Source organism: Peromyscus maniculatus, chromosome 5 (genome assembly GCF_049852395.1).
Source record: "Peromyscus maniculatus bairdii isolate BWxNUB_F1_BW_parent chromosome 5, HU_Pman_BW_mat_3.1, whole genome shotgun sequence".
NCBI lineage: Eukaryota > Metazoa > Chordata > Mammalia > Rodentia > Cricetidae > Peromyscus > Peromyscus maniculatus.
In genome coordinates this window covers 23,212,789-23,235,611 of record NC_134856.1, presented here as the reverse complement: position 1 = coordinate 23,235,611, position 22,823 = coordinate 23,212,789, and the positions used below count along the sequence as shown (strand labels likewise).

The 22,823-nt window shown below is 45.9% G+C and overlaps 1 protein-coding gene across 2 annotated transcripts in view; it reads left to right on the top strand.

Moving 5' to 3' along the window:
* Window positions 1-2,043: 2,043 nt before the first annotated feature.
* Tbc1d9 (TBC1 domain family member 9) overlaps window positions 2,044-22,823 on the top strand; it is a 101,153-nt gene continuing 80,373 nt past the window's right edge. For both annotated transcript variants that reach the window (XM_076571920.1, XM_006995735.4), the window contains exon 1: window positions 2,044-2,178. In XM_076571920.1, the coding sequence (XP_076428035.1) occupies window positions 2,049-2,178 (130 nt within the window). In that variant the 5' untranslated portion in view covers window positions 2,044-2,048. The remainder of the gene's footprint in view (window positions 2,179-22,823) is intronic.

Genomic DNA, 22,823 nt, shown 5'->3' with positions numbered 1-22,823 from the left:
TCTTTTTCTCAGGGTAGGGAGACTTGACCCTAGGCTGCCCCTGATGTCTCCATCCTCAACCTGAAGGGGTTATTACATTTTTAAAACTATACTTCTACAAAGTGACGTATTTGAGTCTGTGTTAGACATGTTAAGCATCTTCAAAGGCCTGAAGGGCCATGTTTCCTGAAGAGACTGGAGGTGCAGACCAACCAGCAAACCCATCATTTTTGCTTCCTGAGAGGCTGAGGCAGGAGGATCTTGAGTTCAAGGCCATTCTGGGCTATAAGTGGGAACTTGTCAATGGATAGATATGTAAACAGACGATTGCAGGGCGGGGGAGGCCGGTGTGGTCCTGGGAGGAGAGCCTTGCATTCTTTCTGCGCCCTCAGGGCTGGGAACACAGACTTACTGGGATGGCCAGCACTGTGCTCACGGCTACCTGAAAGAGTCCTCAACAGAAAGTCAGAGACACCCAAACCTGTGCTGCCATAATGAAATAGTTGAGCCTGGGTAATTTTAATGGACGGACATTCACTTCTCACGGTTGTCAACGCCAGTAAGGCTACGGCAAACGGGCCACACCTGCTGCGCGTTCTACGGCTGCTTCCTCAGAGGTTCGAGCTGATGGACAAACTAACCCACCCCCTGCCTGCTGCTTTTTTTGTGTGTCTTAACCCAATCCCTGAGGAGGGCGCCCTCTTGGCCTGATTGCCTCTAATGGCCCCACAGATGGATGCTGTCACAGTGGCTGAATTTGGGGGCGGAGGGACACATTTAAACCATTGCTACACAAAATGTGTTTGAATGGTTTAGTTATTTGAAAAAAGGGAAGTTCCATGATTGGCCAACCTTTGGGCCATCGCAGAGTCTATGAAACTCCCATCATCTGAGAAGGGAAGCCTCTTTTGCTGAAAACATTTCTCTGATCTCTTGGGTGAATGCGTTTAGTTGCATCAGATATGCAGGTAGATGAGCTGAGACCACAAGGAGGGGTTCCATGCATGAAGGAGAAACCGTTAAGGATGAAGGTGTCTGGTCTGTGTTCCTCTAGTTTAATTTTCATATATATATATATCCGTCCATTAAGTTTGGATAAACATCTGAATTCTGCCATGCTAGTCCCCCTCAAAGCTTTTAATGCCCGATATAGGAACAGCTGTGACAAGAATTAGTTGTTCTAAGCTTTTGGGCCGCTTCCAACTTCGCTATAGCTCACGCCCTGTAGGTCAAGGAAAGAAGTGATGTAATGCATTGAGCTGGGCCACTTTAATTACAATGGAATGGAGGGGGCGGGGCCACCGGCGGTGACAAGTTTAGCGCGTGACTTGGTCCAGGGATGCAGGAAACAAAAACATTACCAATCATTGGTTGCGTCCACCTCGGACTCGGGTCTCTAGCGCCAGATCTGGAACCTGGGAGCACACGTTTCCGGGGCAGGGGTGGCGCTGTCCCGCCGAGCGTCAGCCTTGAACACTCACGCTTACACGCAGGCTCTCGCGGGCGGGCAGCGTCCTCCCCGCTGGGATGGGCGTGGGGCCCAGCGCTCCGCACACCGTCCCCACCGGGCTCGCACGAAGCCACCCGCGGTCACCCGGGCTCGCGGCGAGTGAGCCGCACTGTCGTCATTCATTCGCAGTGTCCGGAGCGTCCTTCCAGCTCGCTGCCCCGACGCGCGGTGTCCACGAACGGTGATCTCGGGCTCGGCGGCAGCTGGAGACCACGGCAGCTTGGGAGCTCGGGTCCCCGCACCAGCTCGCCCTTGAACGCCGCCGCGCCCCGAGACCGAGCCCAGCCGCTCGCTCGCGCCGCGGTGGGCCGGGCCGGGCTTCGAGGCTGCGCGCCCGGCGAGTGCGGCGCCGCGGGGAGGATGCTGCTTGCTCGGTCCCGATCCCCGTCGTCGTTCCCGGGCGCCCGCTGGGTCTTTGTCGCGGGCCAGGCGCCGCGGGCCGCCGTCTGCTGAAGGCCATCGCGGCCGCCGCACCCACGGCCGGGCGGGCGCGCGTGTGCCCGGGAGTGCGCACCGGTGTGCGGGCCCCTTTGTGCGACTGCCCGCGGCCACCGGGACCATGTGGGTGAATCCGGAGGAGGTGCTGCTGGCCAACGCGCTGTGGATCACCGAGCGGGCCAACCCCTACTTCATCCTGCAACGGAGGAAGGGCCACGGGGGCGACGGGGGCGGCGGCGGTGGATTGGCGGGTAAGGACGGGGCACTGCGGGGAGGCTACGCCCGGGCCCTGGCTGCGAACACCCCAGACGCCGCCCGGTCCCCGGGGCTGGGCCTCCCGCCTGCCCAGCCTGGGTGCCCGGAAGGCATCTCGAGTTGTGATTTTTTTTTTTTTTCAAACTAGCAGAGAAATATCTCTTTCCTGACCCTGTCAGGAGATGGGGTCTTTGCGTACTGGGTGACCCATAAGTGGGATAAGATGAGAATAGCAATGAGTGAATGTAGCGTTATCATTGAAGAATCGAATGTCATATTGCACACCTCCCCCATTAACATATTGCTGAATGTATTGAGAAGAGAGACGGAAGATGGTTAGTTTGAACTCAGCTGGCTTTACCGGCAATCACTGCCATCAGGTGTAAAATACCCGTTCGTTTGTTACCAGGGAAGCAATCTGATAACAGGGTGATGTGGTCATTTCCTATATTCATATGACCTATGAGGATGAATAAGGAAAATGGATTCTTTTGTTGCATGGGATTAGACAGAAAACAAAGCAAGTTATCTGGCTCCGGCCATATAACTACATTTAACGAGTTAGTTACTTCTTAAACTCCTTCAACAAGGAGTTATCAAGGTAGTTAGCAATCACTCATAATCTGGGTATTTCCATATTGGAAAGATCTTGCTTTATTAACCAGTTGGCTTGCATGATGGGAGGTTACAGATCATACTGAACTCCTACGGTGCTAGAGATACTGGACCTTCCCTTCTTATGACTACAATATTGGTAAATATTCTAATATCACTAAAAAATTAGAGAAACAGTTAGACGGCTGTCTAGGAAGGAGGCCTCAGAAACGGGACGAACTGCTGAAATCTTCGGGAGTTGAGACTGTACCTTACCAGAGTCTCAGTGTTAGGTAAACTGCTCTTACAAGGGCCTGCTGTGACATGACAATTCCCGTTGAAGTGTGCACACAGATGTGATGTTTACAAACTGGGTTTCTTCACATGAAAGTTCACATGTTTTCTGGTAGAGAATACCTATGTCTGAAATACTAGGCTAGTGCAGGCAGTGGCTTGTAGGTAACCTGACGGGTTTTGCCCTTTTTTAAAAAACCACAATAAAGAAAATCTGTGGGGCTTCAGACCTTGTTATGGAGATTCTGACTAGTGAACTGGACTTGGAATGCTCCAGGTCATTTTGTAGAAGGTCCTGAACCGTACGTTTTAATGTGTCTCTTGCACTGTAATTTTGGGACGTGCCTAGATTACCTTCATTTAAACCTGGAACAACAAAATGTGAGGAAGCTCCTTGCTGACAAAGCACTTGCTGTTGAATTTGACTTTCTGTATCATCGTACACTAATATTCATCTTTCCCAGTCATTTGCACTAGGGTATGAAAAATTAGGTGGCGGGGCGGGGGGAGGGGTTTGTCTTCTTTTTTACTTAAACTTTGTTGTTTTCTAATATTTAGAACTCCAGTTGGGAGTCCATTTGTGTATTTCATCTTGTCCACTTAGAATCTGTCGTTGATGATGTAGTCTACGAAGGTAGAATTCTGTTTTTAAGTTGAGAACTCACTGCTTTTGCAGAGGCTGTTTCTGCAACAATTGAAATTATCTTGGAGAGTACAGATCCCACTGCCAACAGAAGCTGTTTCCAACCAGTGATGCTAGAATGTTTGGTCTGATACGCTGGTACTCTCTCAAACATAGCAGGAACATCTTTAAAATAGTTGTACTATGTCTTGAATGTAATCATGTGAGTTCATTCATTGAATTGCTAAATCATTAACAAGTGTTTGTTGGCAACTTCAGAAGTGCCAATGTCATGATGCTTGCAGCCTAGTGGATGACAGATGATAAGACAACCACATAAATCCATTTAATGTTACCAGTGTGCAGGGTCCCAGCCTAAAAGCAGAGTCCAACTTTGACCAAATGAGGAGGGTTTATGGAGCACTTATGAAGACAGAGGCTGGCCTGGTATCTGAGTCAGAGAAAGCAAGGGAGGCCTAAGAGACACAAAGCAATGATTGGACCAGAGAAATTAATGCTGGAGCCAGGGAGGAGGAAGTCCATCCTGGAGGAAGCCTCCTCCTGCCCAAAACACAGATCACAGCAAGAAGGTGACATGCCCTTGTTCTGCTCCCTGCCATCCAACTTCTATCATTGTGAAAGTCCAACAGAAGCCAGCTGGCAGGGAGGCCTAGTGATGTGGTCCTTGAGATCAGCCTCCCAGGGATGGAATAGGGAAGGAAGAAGCTGACTGAAAATGGCCGGCATAGCCTTTGTAAGGAGAGAAATGCGCTGTTAGTCTTGGCCACCAGGGCTAGGGTGACCATGGGGAAAAGGGAACAATCCGGGTTAGTGGCCCTGAGAGACCTGGGAAAAGCAAAGGGCGGGCGTGTGAAGACGGAAGAGAGCCTGTGTTGTCAGCTGTGAGAGATTCTCTGGAAGATCTTAGGACTTATAACGAGCATTGAGACAGAAGGGAAACTGTCCACTTTGAACTGGCCAGGAATGCTCCATGGGTGGTCCTCATGGTAACCTGTAGGAAGTTAGGGCTGGGGATCAGCTCAGTTGGTAGATGCTTGCCTAGCAAGCATAAAGCCTTGGGTTTGATCCCCGGCACCACAGAAGGCTGCCTGTGGTGGTGGACTCTATCATCCCAACACAGGAAATAGAGACGAAGAGTTCAGAGTCAGGCTGAGATGGCTCTGTGAACAAAGCTGCTTGCTGCCCAGCCTGGAGTCTGACTTGGGTTCCCAGGACCCTCCCCCTACACACAAATGGGCCCAGCAAGTACTGCATTTCCTGAGGACCCGAGTTCAGTTCCCAGCATCCATGCTATACAGCTTACAACTGCCTGTGACTCCAGATCTAGAGGCTCTGATGCCTGGTCTGGCCTCCTAGGCACCCAGACACATGTGGCATATACTCAGCATAGACAACATACACAAACTAAAAAAAAGTAAAGTCTTTAAAACAGTTCTGATGTCATCCTTGGTTACATAGGTCCAGCCTAGGCTACACAGACTCTTAAAAACAGAAAACAAAACAAAAAGCACAGAAAGCTATAAAAAAAATGGGCTAGGGTTGGAGAGATGACTCGGTGGTTAAGAGCACTGGTTGCTCTTCCTGAGGGCCTGAATTCAATTCCCAGCAACCACATGATGGATCAGAACCATCTATAATGGGATCTGATGTCCTCTTCTGTCCTGCTTATGTACAGGAAGATGGAGTGCTCATATATATAAATAAGTAAATCTTTAAAAAAAAATAGTGGACTAAAGTGGGGACATTTGCCAATTTAAAAGGAAAAAAAGAAGCTACTCCATTAAAGATGCTATGCACAGTTATTATCAAGATTTCTGGTGTACATGAATTTGAATTATTTATTTTAACACTTTTTTTTTCTTTTGGGTTTTTAAAGACAGGGTTTCTCTGTGTGGTCTTGGCTGTCCTGGAACTCACTCTGTAGACCACGCTGGCCTTAAACTCACAGAAATGCACTTGCCTCTGCCTCCCAAGTGCTGGAATTAAAGGCATGTGCCACCACAGCCCAACTATTTAAGTACTTTTAACTGAAAGTTTTTAAGTATAAAGAAAGTTAGACAAAATGAGGTGCAGAATATAAGAATTTACCACAAAGTGAATGGTTGGTAAACACCCCAGGACAGAAAGGGGACTATTACAACACCCAGGTTTGCCACACTCGGCTCCCACCCTCCCTTAACCCCAAGAGCTGTCTCACGCCTTTTGCTAAACAGGACTTTGCTTTTCTTCTGTTTTCCAACAAAGAACATACCCCTAAACCATGGTACTTTGGTTCTCTAAGTGTGTTCGTTCTTGCTTTTTTGAGAAAGGGATTCGGAACCATGGATTCTTCTCTGTGTTGGTTGGTGATATTCATAAACACTGTTGCTTGTGGCTCTCACTGTTTACTTTTGGTACTGTGTGTAAAAACCACTTATGAATTACTATAACTGACTTATCCACTGCTTGTCTGTTGTACTGCTGGGGAAACCTTGGCAGCTCCTTGGGTCTTACGGGTGCCAGGTCTACAGCTTGTCACTGGTTTGTGGTACCAGTGGCCCCATGCTTTATCTTGGTTTGTAGTAGTACGGAGTGCTGGAGTTAACGTATTTTCTAACTGATGACGTCGATTACGTTCTCACATACTCACTGGCCATTTCAAGATGCTTTGTGACATGGCTGCACAACTTTTAGCCATGTTCAACCGAGTTGTCCTTTTCTTACCGACTTGCAGGAATTTTTAAATGTTCTAGAGATAAGTTCATTGTTTAAAGTGTGGTAGAATCCTGATTTTCCTTTTTGCTTTTTCAGTTCCTTAATGAGAGAAGGTTTTTCATTTTGGCATCTGAATCTTTTACAGATCCCTTTCCTCTATGTGGGGGCTTTAGCATTGGTAACTTAGTCTTTCTTCTGCTTTGGTAACTTAGTCCTTTCTTCTGCATTGGTAACTTAGTTCTTTCCACCTAGAAGATACAAATCTCTATTATCTCCCAGAAACTTCAGTTTTAACTTCCAAGTTCATGTCTAATACTCACTAGAATTTATTTTTTTGCTTATCATGTAAAGTAGAAGCCAAGTTTTCACTTGAGAATTTTTGGGGGAGTGGACATGTTTACTCTGGCATAATTTAGCAGAGACTCCCTTGTGTTCTTACTGCAACACAGGTCTGTTTTTATTTTAAAGCAAGAGCCCAAATGTGCCTGGTCTGTGTGGGGCCTTGTTGGTTCCCCGTTAGTAAAATTTCTACCAACCACACTGTACTTTTATTGGGGTTTAGAATCAGTAGATCGAGTAGAACGCATCTCATACCTTGTTCTTTATTCTTTAGGAATTTGCTGCCCATTCTTTGGCTTTCATACTTACAATATTTTAGAATCTGTTTCTTAAATTTTACCCAAGAAAACAACTGCAGCAACAAAGACGAAAACTTGGGATTTTGATGAGTTTCTATTGCATCTACATTTCAAGCCTTCCAAGCCAGGGAATTGTATTCTCTATTTATTTATTTAGCTTTGGTGAGATTTCTTTGAGTATCTTGGAGAGGGCTCAGTGGGTAATTGCTCCCCAGCACCCATGTAGAGATCAAAAGGAGTTCTGCTCACCTTTAATCCCAGGACTGAGGAGGATCCCTGAGACCTACCTGACAGCCAGTCTAGCCAATAAGTGAGACCTTGCCTCAAAACACTGTTCTGGGAAAGCGATGTTGAAAAACACTTGAGCCTGACCTCTGAACTGGTAACACACACTTTTCTCCTGATAAAACATAGATTTCTGTGTTCATAAGATTTATAAGAATAAATCTAATTAGATTTATTCCTAAGTGGGCAATATTTTAGTTATTTTGGATATCATGTCTTTAAAAATTCATTTCTCATTTGTTTTGGACTGGGACCTAGAAATATTCAGTAGCTTTATAACCTTATATCTAGAAGTAGTCGGCATAAATAAATAGAAATTTATCTGAACAATCTTTTGTGGCTCCTATACACACAATCACAGCATCTGATCATACTGAAAGTTTTATTTTTTCAATACTTGTGATTTTCAGGTATGGTGGTTATACACACCTGCATTCCACAGCTATGTTTTTATTGGGCGGATTTTTGTAGTTCATTCAAAATAATTTTCTTTTCCATTCTCATTTTGTAAAATCTCAAGTTTCTTAGATGTGTCGTTCTTAATTTTCAGTCATCCTGGGCTTCACTTTAATGAAGTCGGGATGGTAGTCATGCGATCCCAGTGCTTTGCAGGCGCTAGGTTCTGTGTGATGCCCTCCTGCTGCTGGGGGATGCTCTGTGCGTTAGCTAGCATGCTGTGGTTGAGAACACGCTACAGCACTTCCTCCTTTTCATTTGGTCACGTTTAGCATCTCCAGTGATCAAGTCTGGCCCTGCATGGTGGCACATGTCTTTAATCCAGCACTCGGGAGGCAGAAGCAGGAGGATCTCTGTGAGTTTGAGTCCAGCCTGGTCTACAGAGTGAGTTCCAGGACAGCCAGGGCTACACAGGGAAAGCCTGTCTTGAAACCCCCACAATAAATAAATAAAAAAATAAATAAATAAATAAATAAATAAAATGAAACTGAACTCTGTAATTACAGAGAGTTTATTTGAGTCCCCATCATAGTTACCATTTTGACTATTCTCCTTCCTCAACTTTTTATTTTGTGCTCTTTGAGGCAGGCGGTCTCAGTAGACAAATTTATGTAGTCATAACTGCAGCATGTTCCTAACAAGTTGAATTCTTTACTCACACAGAAGAACTGTGTCTTCTGACTTGCTTAACTTTCCATTTTTACAGTTACAAGGATTTCTTTGGTTAGTGGTGATATGTTCTCTTTTGAAGTTTTACTTTCCTAAGTTTTATTATTATATACAGAGAGAATGAATGTGCATGCATGTGTGGAACTGTGCAGTTGCAGGGTGTTTCATGTGGGCTCTGGGGACTCAGTCAACCGGATGGCATTCAGGTTGTCAGGCTTGCAGAGTGAGCACCTTTTTAAAATCTAATTTTTTGAGATTTTGCTATGTGACTCTGGCTGGCCTGGCCTGGTTTTCACGATGTAGCCCAGGCTGACCTTGAACTTGGGGTGATCCTTCTGCGTCAGCCTCCCAATCCTGGGACTGCAGGAGTCAACACCAAACTCTGAGCTTTGGCTTCAGCTTTTATCACCTTGTGAGTTGAGTGCATCTCCCATCAGTAGCTTATGATGTTCCCTTCCCCGGTCCGTTCTGAAGCCCGGCCTCCAGCACGCTTGGTTAGTCAATGCATATGGGACTCGAGCTTAAGCATACTGTGATGTGTTTAAGCAAATGCTTTCTTGTTTTTTCTACCTGCTCTGTGTTGTTTTTATTCATCTTGCTTGCTCTGAAGTGGGATGTGAGAGCTATTATTTTTTAATGTTATGTTTGCTAAAGGCTCTTTTAGCTGAAAGTTTTAGATGTACTCCAGTATTCTTTTAGTGCAAAAACAAAGGGAAATTACAAAAGAATTTTGACTTAGTAATGTATATTGTCAGTTTTGTTTGTTTGTTTGTTTGTTTGTTTGTTTGTTTTTTGAGGCAGGGTCTCACTATGTAGCCCTGGCTGTCCTGGAAGAACTCACAGAGATCCATCTGCCTCTGCCTCTTCAGTGCTGGGATTAAAGATGTGCACCACCACTGCCTGGCTTTGTTTTTTAACTTTAATAATTTTTCCCAATGTTATTTATTATTATTATTATCATCATCATCACCATCATGCATGTGCTTGTGTGTGTGTGTGTGTGTGTGTGTGTGTGTGTGTCTGGGGTGGGCGTGGAGAACACAGGCCACAGTGCACGTGTGGAGGTCAGAGGACAACCATGAGAAGTCATTTCTCCTTCCACCCTGTGGCGTCTGGAGATGGAACTCAGGCTGTCTGGCCTGTCTGGCAAGTGCTTTTCTGCACGGAACCATCTTTTTTTTTTTTTTTAAATAATAAATATCCTCCGGGCGGTGGTGGCGCACACCTTTAATCCCAGCACTTGGGAGGTAGAGGCAGGCCTGCTCAACAAAACAAGTTCAAGGAAAGGCGCAAAGCTACACAGAGAAACCCTGTCTCGAAAAACCAAAATAAATAAATAAATAAATAAATAAATAATATCCTAGAATACTTTAACTCTTTTGCCCCCAGCCCTCAAATTGTTACAACACATCTTAATTTCTTAGTATATTTTCAACCCAAGAGTATACACTTATTGTTACTTAATTTTTTTTTTGATTTATTTTGTCTGTATGGCTGTTTTGTCTGCATGTATGCATGTGCACCATACATGTGCCTGGTACCCACAGGTCAGAAGAAGGCACTGGACCCCCAGAACTGGAGCTGAGGATAGTTGGGAGCCACCGTGTGGGCACCGGGATCCAAAGGCCAGGCCGTCTGTAAGAGCAGCCCGTACTCTCAGCCTCTGAGGCGCCTCAGCAGCCCGTCACGGCTGCTTTTAGAAATATTCAGTGTATTTACCCACAGTTACCGTTCTTTCTTTAATGTTCTTCTGTGGTGATATTTTATTTGTGATGAAATGTGATATTTTATTTGTATGTTAATAAATAAAGTTGCCTGCAGATCAGAGGTCAAATAGTCATTAAGCAGAAGTCCAGCAGTGTTAGCCCACACCCTTAATCCGATCACATGGCAGGCAGAGTCTCTGTGTGGTCAAGGACACAGCCAAGAGTGGTGACACGAGCCTTTAATCCCAGTACCAACCATAGAGACCTGGAGGTCTGTATAGACGGGCAGTGATAAGGAAGAGCCAATGAGAAGGCAGTACAGAAAGGCAATGAAAACACAAGTCAGGCAGGATAAAACTCTCTGGGGAAGCTACTGCTGGTGGTAAGCTAAAGCTAGTCGTGGCTATTGCTCTGATCTCTTTGGCTATTTCCTTGTATTTGGCTCTGTGTTTCTTATTTACTAAGACTGTTTAGAATTTCACCTACATCTTCCGACTTTGATCTTTATTCTAGAATCATCTTCTATTGCCCCCAAGGTATCCTTTCCTCTCTGGGAATATGTTAGCTGGACAGTCTTAGTTTTCACACCTGCAGACTTTTTAAGTGTGGTCTAGACATTGTCCGTTGTCTTCTGAATTGATTGTTTCTCTCGGAAAGCAGACTGTCCCTCAGAATCTGTCACTTTGTTGTCCCTGGGTCATGTTTTCTCTCTACCTGCTTTTATGGCTTTTTCTTTGACTTTGGTTTTCTAGTTTTTTTGCTATAATCAAAATTGGTGGTTTTCTTATTTTTTTTTTTTAAACAACTCCCATTTGAGGACAGTATAGTTCCTTTAATCATTACGGGTTTTTTGTTTGTTTGTTTGTTTGGCTAGTTGGTTGGTTAGTTGGTTGGTTAGTTGGTTTTTTGAGACAGGTTTTTTTTTCCTGGATCTCACTCTGTAGACCAGGCTGGCCTCGAACTCACAGAGATCTGCCTGGCTCTGCCTCCAGAGTGCTGGGATTAAAGGTGTGGCTCCTTACTGGGTTTTATAAATTCTCTATATACTCCCCCACCCCCGATGCTGCCCCATGCCCCTGCCACCACTGTGTGTGTGCATGCGTGCGTGCGTGCGTGCGTGCGTGTCTCCCATTTCTCCATCTCTCCTCTTGGCCTTCTTATATCACATACTGATTTTTTAAAATATATTTCATTTATTCTGATCTGTTTCAGTTCATAGTTTCTCTTTCTGTATTTAATCTCCTCTTAAGGAGATTAACCTAAGTATATAATTACTTTTTCAATTCTGAAAATTCCATTTTGGTTTGTTTTTATAATTTCTGAATACCGCAGTTCTCGGTCTTGGTTTATAGTGTTTTTGAGTCCACGCTGCTCTTCTGAGAGTCCCTTTCCCTTCAGCTTTCCTGGGCCTCCATGTCTGCTCTCCTGCTGTTTCTCCTCCCTTTCACTGGTGTTTCTGGGCCGTTCCATTATTTTGGCGATTATACTTCTACTTCGGAGAAGGCAGTCTTAGGATAAGGCAGTTTAAAATGTTTCATTTATTTCGTGTATCTGAGAGTTGTCTGTCTGTATGTGCACTACATGCATGCAGTGCTCACAGAGGCCAGAAGAGGGCGTCAGATCCCATGAAACTGGAGTTACATGGGTTCAGGGTGCTGGAAATTGAATCCTGGTCCTTTGCACAAACAGTCAGTGAGCTTAACCTCTGAGCTCTCTCTCCAGTGCCAGGAGAAGGTGGTTTTGTTGTCTATAAAAGAACTTTTTTTTAAGTTACAAATTAAAGTTGCTTTAAATTTAGATACTTGTAACAATTAGAAGCTGAGCTCCAACCCGGGTGGTTTTGCTGACTGCTGCTGTCATTGGGTTGTACACCTTTAACTCCTCAGAGTAAGCAGGCATCATCAGCCCCTCCCGTTTTGATAGTGACTTCTGTCCTGTCCATCCGCTCATAGTTCTGTGGGAGCTCATGGTCAACAGCACACCTGGCTTTTGCCTCACCAAGTGAGTTGGTTTTTTTTTGTTTGGTTTTTCCTTCCCCCAGTGCCCAACTCTTTCCTGCCAGTCTTTCTTTTCCTAGGGTGAGGTTATTTGTCTCTGATTTTTTTTTTTTTGCCACTTTTAGGTACATCTTGTCCAGTGTGTGTAGTTACTCTCGGTTGGACGTGGGTACACATTCCCTTATGTCACATGGGCAGCAGATACTATGACCATCATGTTCTAGAAAAGCACACTAAGGTTCAGAGAGTCTGAAGGGCTTGTTCTCAGCCCCACAGCTAATAGTGGAGTCTAATTGAGACTACATTGTGTTACACTTATTATAAGACGAATAGAAATGGTTTGTGTTATTCTAAGTTCCATGTTATAGCCACCATGTTTGAGACTCTAAGGACAGCCATGGTTTTCTACCAAAATGAGAGATTCTAAAACTCCATTTGTAGCTTTAGGGGCTTCTTGGATGGCAGGTGAATTAGGACTTAGGAACTTCAGCCTGGTGGGTGTCACCAGAGAGGGTGGCAGGTTTTCATTGGCCCAAATCAGAGTGTAAAACCTGTTCGGTAAGAAATGTGCTTGAGGGCCAGCTAGGCTGAATTTGAACTTCACAGACATATAACACAAGGACAAGGCTGGCTTCTGCTGCTGGGTGTCACAGCTGGGTGAAGAACTCAAGAAAAGATGAGAACAGTAAGACCACTTGACTGAAGAAGATTGAGGCTGTTTCAGACAGCTTCACCCCAGCCAGAGCATTTGCTGGCTTACCTGGAAATGTCTCTGTTTGCACCAAATGAAGGGAAAGTCTTCATTTGATGAACTGTCGATCAAAGATGTCCCAGGGCTGGGGGCAAAGCAGCAGCAAGGTTCTTTTCTTTCTTTCTTTCTTTCTTTCTTTCTTTCTTTCTTTCTTTCTTTCTTTCTTTCTTTCTTTCTTTCTTTCTTTCTTTCTTTCTTTCCTTCCTTCCTTCCTTCCTTCCTTCCTTCCTTCCTTCCTTCCTTCCTCTCTCTCTCTCTCTCTCTCTCTCTCTCTCTCTCTCTCTCTCTCTCTTTCTGTTTTGTTTTTTGAGACAGGGTTTCTCTGTGTAGCTTTGGTGCCTGTCCTGGAACTCACTCTGTAGACCATGCTGTCCTTGAACTCAACAGAGATCCACCCGGCTCTGCCTCCTGAGTGCTGGGACTAAAGAAGTGCGCCACCACTGCCTGGCATTAGCGAGGTTCTTAAAGCCTTGATTGGTTCTTAGCTGCCTAAGTAGATGCTTTCATCTTGCAACTTAAGTGTTATCAAAGTTGCCACTTTAAGGAACACAGCAATTCATTGTTTGTTAACATACAGACATTTATATAGTGTATATATTATACACATATATACATATTGTGTATACACATTATATACATATATAGTATATATTATACATTATATATTTATTTATATACATACATTTATACATGTGTATATCAGTTAAATTTTGTTCTAGCTCCTAATGGAACTTAATAATTTCATAATTTCTGTATGTAGTAGTCCATGGTGATGTAACACTTGCCTCATAAAAATTTCATATGAGTAAGTGTGAGGAGCATTCTTTGCCTCAAGCGGATCTTTGCTTAGTCTGCTCCCTCTGCTTGGTCTCAGCTTGGTCACCCATAGCAATCTGCCGTGAGACTTTGCTCTCAAAGTCCTCATGAACAAACGTGTATACTTCACAGAGGATTTGAAAGGATCTTTGACATCACGTAGGTGCTTGCAAACTCACCTAAGAAATTAGTCAAGAGGCAAACAGCTGGAAGCTCCTCCTCGGATGTGTGAGGAATTTGAGAGGCTGACAGACTGCAGGCCCCAGAATGTCGCAAGCACTGTCCAGGCTGGTTGTACAGAGAGGAGCCAGACTAAGGAGGTCGGGGTCCCACGACGTCTTTTGAAAGCTGTTTACATCAGGGATTTGGGTAGTTTATCCTCTCAGCTGTGGTGGGTACCACCCTGAGCTGGAGGCTGAAGCCAGGCATCGCCACAGCACAGAGCACGCTGGAGGCAAAGCAGAGAAGCTCCTGGTAGCCAGCTCTTCAGCTCCTCATGTTCTCTGTCTCTGGGCTCTACCTGTCTCCAGTACTTTTGCTATATGAGCAGGTCTGGTCTCTGCTGAAGTAGTTAGGTTCTTGTATCTATGACAAAGAACTGGACCGCTGATGCACGCTCAGAAATAAACAGTTTATTAATAAAAAGGAAAGCACCAGCAAGAGTGAGAATGGACTGATGAGCCGAGAGAACCCCAAAGCGCTGGGCCAGGAGGTGTCTAGTCCTTTACAGTACATTTACACAGCACCAGCTCCCATATTCCTTTAGCAAGCTCCATCTGTCACATGAAGCCCAGAGACGGGCGGGCATGCTGTCTTTCTCCGCAGGCTGGCCTGAGCATGCGCCGTTTGTTTCCCGAAGCCTTCCAGTCTTTCTCTACGCTGCCTTTTTTCGGATGTTCATCTTGGCATAGCTTTCCGCGCTCTGTTTTTCTGCCACACTCTTTACAAAGCAGACAGCTTGCTGCCCCTGCTGTGGCCAATATGCTTTGCAAAGTTTCTCTTCCTTTTGCGTTTGGATTTTGTTTGTTTGTTTGTTTGTTTGTTTACCATGCAGCTAACTAGGCTTTTAGCTCCTGCTTTGAAAAATCTCCCAAACATTATAAGGAAGCATAAAATGCAACCCTGGTCAAGTGGCCCAGCTGTATGTACACAGCTGGGTGTGTTTGCAAGCAATGACGTCAGGATGCAGAAGAGACCCACCCACCTATGCTTATTGTGGACCTGCTCAGAATAGCCAAGAGAATCGGCAGATGAATGGATAAAGAAAACATGGTTCTTAGACAAAATGGAATATTACCTAGTACAGAGAAGAATGGAGTCTTGTCATTTGCAGGAAAAATGAATCAAGTTGTAGGTTAACCTCAGATGCAGGAAGTCAAGTACTGTGAGTTTTCTCTCATGTTGTCATGTGGCAAATCAGAATGATAATTACAAAAAAGATGCCCTGAAAGTAATAGAGACACAGCTAGGGATGGTGAGGGGACCGGGCAGATCGGAGGTAGAGGAGCCGTGGGGAGGGTGGTGGGAAGGCTGCCCAAGGTGAGCATGCTTCAGCAAAACCCACTGATAGGCACAGCTGATATGAATCAGGCGTAGCAATAAATGTGTAAAAAGAGCCTTTATGGCTGTCAGCCCATTGTCCTCCTCCTGTAGCCCCGTGGCCCCGGGTTCTTAGGTAGATACTTCAGAGTGGTTGCTGTAATTCACTCACACCAGTGTGTGTGACTGAAGAGCTCTGTGGTTGGGGGTGGGAGCAGAGACAAACAGAGAGGGAGAGGAAGGGAGGGAGAAAGAGAGAGCAAACATTCTTAAAACAACCTGTTAAAGCACATGGCTTTCCGTGTGACATTAAGGTGAACGGCTCTCTGTGTGGCACAGTTCATGGTTATGTCGGGTGCAGGCTTTGCAGGGAAGATGATTCTGAAGCACAACTTCATTCTTTCTACATAATTCTGTAGCTAGAGTTTTCCTGCCTGTCCCACAGTCAGGACAAATCTCTGTCACCCGCCAGTCCCACAGCCGCTCAGACCCAACCAAGTAAACACAGAGACTTATATTGCTTACAAACTGTATGGCCGTGGCAGGCTTTTTGCTAACTGTTCTTATATCTTAAATTAACCCATTTCTACAAATCTATACCTTGCCATGTAGCTCGTGGCTTACCGGCCTCTTCACATTCTGCTTGTCCTGGCGGCGGCTGGCTGTGGCTCCTTCTGCCTTCCTGTTCTTTCTTTTCTCCTCTCTGTTAGTCCCACCTATACTTCCTGCCTAGCCACGGCCAATCAGGTTTTATTTATTGACCAATCAGAGCAACTTGACATACAGACCATTCCCCAGCACAGCCAAGTGCAGACCATCTCAGACACCTGCACTCAGGCTTGTGGTCCTGATCATCCTCTATGCGGACCTGCTGGGTAAAGCCAGGAGGAACCCGAGAACGGGCTCCCACAGGACATACAGAACATCCCACAGCAGAACTCCTTTTTATGTCTCCCTCCCCTTCTCTGTTCTCTCCATCTTCCTGCTGTGGACATTCTAACAGCCCTGCCGGGAAACAGTACTTAGACATCCTTCTCTCTGCCGTCCCTCGCCTCTTTTCTGTCCTCTCTCCTTTTCACACAAAAGATTCCCTCTGACACTGATGACCAGGGAGAGGACTGGGTGGGCGACAGGATCTCAGATCAATCTCACCGCCCCCCTCCCAACACACACTGTATAGTTAGGTTGCAGAAATTTGAGATTTTCAGACCTCCCTAGTGCTGAAATGGGGGCTCCGGAAGTTGTTAGCCTGCTTTCCTGTCCTCCTCCCTGCCTCCACCCCTGCCCTTCAGGTGTGTGTCCTGCCCAGCTCTGAGGACAGCCCCGTCACTTTCTGCAGGGGCCTGCCATCACCCCAACCTCTAGCTTGCTGTAAATGGCATTTCAGGTTCGCCGTAGGTTATTTATATTTACACAGCTTTTCCGTGAGCATTCAATTGCTGCGTTTCTGAGCTGTGGGATCCATTCAGGAGATCTGTTAGTGGCCCAGTGGGTCCCTCTGCTCTCTTGATTGGTTAAGCACAGCTCACAGGGACAAGATCCTCCATCCTGTTAGAGCACATGGGTGCCAGCATGTGGGAAGGCTGATTCAAATGAGAGAAAATGGACAGTTTCCCAGGTGGGCAGGGGCCTGGTTTCCAACGTTGTCACATGGAAATATGGGGTTCAGGTTACCGAGCCTTGTCCCCTCTGTCATGGCTCTTCATGCATAGCATGACTCATTGTGATGGTACATCGCCTACCTGTGGTGTGAGCCTTATAATTACGACGAGGTAGTGGCTAGCCCAGTGTGTCTTAGAGATGGGCTATGCGTGCATATACTCACTGTGGAGAAACCTGCTCCAGAGCAGGCTGAGGTAACGTAATGTCATAGTAAATTTGCAGAGAAGCTGACCAACTTCAAAGTCATCATCAGATTAATTGTCTGCTGGGACCATGACTTGGTTTTGTGCCTTTCTCTTTGCTTTTCTCTGTGTCCTCTTTCCTGACGGTCTTGGTGACCACACAGCTTTTGAAGACAGCTCAAAGCTGCTTTATGTTTCTTTGTCTCTGTCCTGTGTGATCTGGTTTGTTTAAAGCTTCAGTAATTCTCAGAGGCACAAGACCCTCCTAAATCCCCACCACAGACTGTGACGAGAAACTGCCATCTGGGTGAAATCGACTCTTTTGATTTGGGAGCGAGGAGCACAAAGTCAGGTGACTAGTCCTTGGAGTGGCGCCAGCCTGGGAAATGTGAACCGGAACACGCTCGCTTTCTCAGTCTCATTATTCTGAGACTCTCTGGGCAGGTGTTTGCTTGACTGAAGGTCAAATACAGCATTAAGGATGTGATCTCTGTTTACACTTCAGCCCAGAAAGGTGAACCCTGCTTATCTGGTTCTTTTCTCCACCCCCACCACCAGGTTATACGACGATTAAAGACAATGAAACTTAAGTCCAGGCTTCTTCTGAACTCTTTTCTTTAACTTTTTTATTGCGTTTGATATATGTAATAGATGTGTGTGAGTGTGCGTACATGTGTACGTGTGTGTATGAGTGCCATCATGCACATGTGGCAATCAGAGGACAGTTTGAAGGAAGTCTGTTCTCTCCTCCCACCGTGGTGAACCCGGGACTGAACTCAGGCCCGCAGGCTTTGGCCAGTGCCTTCACTACTGAGCCTCACCTGGTCCTGGACTCTTGCTCTTCCTGCCTCAGCCTCTGAGCACTAGAATTGCAGGGAAGCATTACCACGCCTGGCCTTAACACTTCCTAGTGAAAGAAACCACATGCATTTCAATCACCAGAATGCATTTTGAACCTCTATTAATCTATTAGCTAAGGTGATCTTTAATTTAAAAAAAAAAAAAGGGTCTTAGACTTAATGTGGGCTCTGTGACTAAAAAAACCCTGAGGTCACTGCTCTCTCACACTCTGCATGTTAACCCATTGACCTGTCAATTGCTACAATGAAAAATGTAGAACACATGAATTCTAGAAGCGTCTTTGTAATGAATCTTCAAGTCTGAGTTGTCTAAAGCTAAATGAATGCTCTGTTGTTGTGGCTCTTTTCTTCGTTAGTACACGATCCTGTTATTGTTTTTAACTGAACTTCGCAGTTGTCATGCAGGAAGCTTATCAGCAGAGGCTATAAGGTTTATAGAAGTGTTGTGCTCCAGGCCTTCTGAGGCGTCCATAGAGACACCAATTTTGTTTGTTTGTTTGTTTGGTTTGGTTTGAGTTTTTTTTTTTAAAGGTTTATTTATTTATTATGTATACAGAAGAGGGCACCAGATCTCATTACAGATGGTTATGAGCCACCATGTGGGTGCTGGGAATTGAACTCAGGACCTCTGGAAGAGCAGTCAGTGCTCTTAACCTCTGAGCCATCTCTCCAGCCCGGGGTTAAGGTTTTTGTTTGCTTGATTGTTTTGGGGTTTTGTTTTGTTTTTTCTTTTTCCAGACAGGGTTTCTCTGTGTAGCCCTAGCTGTCCTGGAACTCTCTGTAGACCAGGCTGGCCTCAAACTCAGAGATATCTACCTGCCTCTGCCTCCCGAGTGCTGGGATTAGAGGCGTGTGTTACCACCATCTGGCTCACTGATTGCGTTTTTCTAACAACCCAGGGAGTTGATTTTTGATTGTCTGTGACCAGGAAGGAAGCTAAGTGCTCAGAGAAAGTATGTCTCTTTGCTGAGGAGACCCTGCAGGCGGTCACTGGATTTGTGCTTCGTTTTGACTGAGATTAGAGGGAAGAGACTAAACAAGGAGAAAAAGAAAGAGGAACCGGGAAAGGAAGCGAGGGAAACTCAGGCCTCAGAAATGGAGCAAATTAGGAGGCTGGGTAAGTGAGGCTGTGCCTTCCACGTGGGTGCTGTCATTGGCCAGTGACTGTCACGAGTTACTTCTCTGTGACTTCTGTGGCTGGATGGGGCAGCCTGTGGTTCAAGCCCACATTCCCCATTTAAACTTTGTGGAGTTCAGTCCTCTGGGGCAAGAATGGCAAAGCTCTCTTGTGACTCTGGCTTGCAACGAGACCCCCTCAGCTTCTCGGTAGGGATGGGATGTGACCTGTCACCTCAGGAAGACTGTCACCTTAGAAAGACTGGTCCCTACTCCCCAGGTAAACGCAGTTTCCCTCCCCCTTCAGCCCACCTGACAGCAAAGCCTGTGGTGTTTCCGTCCTGCTGTTTCGTTTTTACAAAGCGGTAAATCTAGGGACCCTTCCTTCCAGAGCCCTGTGATCCAGTCCTTATCATCCCGGCTGCACAGTGGGTGTTTGCCCACACGACTTCTCCACCACACTGTCACCGTTTCAGGACCCTGGTGTGCACGCTTCGTGGACATATTTATAATGGCTCATGATCTCTTTCTAGGTGCCCATAAAAACTTGGTTGCAGGTTCTGGAGAGACGGTTCAGCAGTTAAAGCATTTGCTGTACTTTGTAGACTCAAGTTCAGCTCCTAGCTCCCACATCAGAGGGCCGGCAACCTCCTCTAACTCCACCTCCAACATCCTCTTCTGGCCTGCAAGAGCACCTGCGTGCGCGTGCGTGTATACACACACACACACACACACACACACACACACACACACACACACACACACACAATTTAAAGTAAATTAAAAAACAAATGAAAACTTTTGGCGACCAACACAGAACACATCTCACACCCTCATCTGTGTGGTCCTTTCAGTTTGCCGCAGGATGGTATGCAGTCCCATGTTTTAGGGACTGTGTATTACACTGGAGCATGCGTGCTTGAAAAGGCCACTTGCAGATCTTTACTTTGGGGGTGTCTTTATTACCCCTCACTCTTAGGAGCTAGATCTTTGTTTTAGAAGTCCCACAATGCTTACACAGAGGGGGAGAGAATATTTTCCTCCAACCTCTGGGTGCACACAGGCACATGCACCCACATACATGCCTGCCCATACAGCAGCACACACACGCCCCTGCAACACACACACACACACACACACACACACACACACAAAACAAAACAAAACAAAAACCTTAGGAAAGTAGACAGTTGCTTAGAGGACACTCATCTTTGAAAGGACCCTGGGAATGTCTTTGGAGCAAAAGCGCCAGTCACGTTGGAAATGACGTCAGAATCCTGTGTTCTCTTACAAGCTTCTTTCTTCTTGTAGCGTCTTCTGTTTCCTCATTCCACACCCTTCCATCTTCTCTCTTCCATCTTCCACAAACAGGAAACAGCCACCAGCAGCTCTGGCAGCATGGAGCCAGTGTGATGGGTGTGCAAATGAAGTGGCCTTGCTCATCAATGGCAGATTCTCCTCAGGTTCAGCAGGAAGGCAGAGACCAGAAGGGAGAAAAAAGGAGACAGAAAAGCATTGGTCATGGTAACCATCTGGGATGTAAATAGCCTGGCCTTTGTTCTTAATCTCCAGGAAGCAGAATAACTATTGTGTCTGTCTTTGTAGAGAATATAAAGCATGATTTTTATGTCACACATAGAACTAGACAGAAGGCACAGGCGGTTCCATGCACCTCGAGATACTCTTTTCTTTTAGATTCTGAGTAGCCTGTCAAGGCAGGAAGTGGTGAGGGAGCCATTAGCCGCTGTCTGGAGGCCCTTTGTCTAGGAGCATAGGCACAGGCGGAAGATATGGCTTCCGAGAGATGAGTGTGTGGACACAGGCGGTGAGCATTTTGTTTGCTTAGGTTCGTGCCGTAAGGTAGTTTCTGAAATTAATAAGCATCAGATTAGTTCAGTCTTCCCCCAGAAAATATCTCCCATAGAGATTTTCTGGAAAGACTTGTTTTCTCTTGGGCAGGTTTGGTCTTGACAGCAGATAAGTAAAGGAAGGATTAGTACCTGGGTATTATTAACTCCTGGTATTTAAAAATCAAATCATTGTTCGAAGGAGATCAAGGTGGAGGGATGGGAGGGATGCATGTAAAAGTTAAAGGTCAGCTTCCTAAAATGTTAAATGCTTAGAAAGACTTTTTATTGCACAGAGAAACTCCTCTCCGCAGATAGTTTGAATGACCACATGAGCTTTAATTAGCCCACCTTAGGTGAATGCATAGTTTTGATTACAGAACTCTGCTTTTGCATCATGACACTGCCTTTAGCCTTTCTATGACTATGAGGTGACCAGTGAAAACTGATGCGCATACAGCTCCATCACTGGGGAGATAATGAGGATTGATCAGGGTAAGTGGGGGAGTCTCTGTCCAGTGGAGGTGGCTGTCACTCACACTGGCAAAGGTACAGTGCCACCATGATGCATGCGGTCATAATTTTCAGAGGGCTGCTGGTTGGATGAGGCTTAACTGGTATAGTGTAACTGACAGTACTGCACCACATCCTGATTTGTATTTCAGCTAATTAAGAAAGGACTTAATGGGAACAGAGCAGGCTTTATTTAGGACTGGAGGAGCAGGGGTGACTCGACAGTTAGTGTCCTAATTGGGAAAGGTGTCCTGATTTCTCAAAAGTCTTACAGGAGGCTGGGATACCTCATTGTGTGACTATTCAGGGATGGTGTATCTTCCAATGCAAACATGTCTGCCACGCTACCAAGATAGCTATTAGTGTTTGGCTTTTTTTTCCCAAAGAAAGCCTATGACAGGTCTTTGACAAGGATGGGCATCTGCCCTGGAGACTTGTGTCCTGGAAGTCAGCTGCAAATATTGAGGTCTGATCTACCCGTCCCAACCCTATGTCCCTCTAATAACTCAAAACCCATTACATCAGATACATTATTCATGTGCTTATCAGTGCTGTGCCGGAGTTATAGTTTCTGCTGGCATTGCCTCAAGGGACAGCTGTCTGGTGATTATGGCTTTGGAGTCGCAACCTGAGCAAGTCTGGCAGTGAGCTTAGAGAAAGGCATCCTTACTGAATTGTACCACCAGGAAGTACAGACTGCCAAGCAGCTCTGGAGGTAGAGATCACTGCTACTGCCTCTAGTCTAGGGAGCACTGTGAGTGCACACAGTGCTCAGGGGCGTGGGATTGCTCAGTGCTGGAGGAGAAACCCACTTCTCACTCCCAAACAAGTATGATCTGACACAAATTGTTTCCCAGCTCGGTCTCATCTGGATCTATTTATATTTACAAAGGCAAAATGCTCTGAACCAAACAGTCTCCTTCCTGTGAGCTAAAGAGAATGAGGAGTGAGTGTGGAAGCAAAGCTCGGTTCAGGTGGTCCTTCTGTCTTGTCCCTTGTCACTTAGAAGGGAGAGCTTGAAGGAGCGCTGGTGGATCCCCTGGAGGGGTGTGTGCCACGTAAGGAACATTTGCCTGGGGTGGTACAGGGAAGAGTCTGGCTTTGAGACCAGACTCCACGAGCCACAGCTGTTTGCTACAGGGAGAGGGTGATAAAATGTAATTCTCCGTTCCTTGGGGTTTTGATGATGCCCCCCGAGTCGTGAATCAGAGGACTCAGGACTCCAGAGGGACTTTGTGCTTTGGCGGTATACATGTTCTCATCACTATGCGGGACTTTAGCCCAAATGTTCATTCAACAAGAGAGGCAGCAGCTTGCAGAGCATTTGCCCCTTGTGAGTCAGTCATCTTGGTGGTTTCAGAACCCTTTTATTTTTGTAG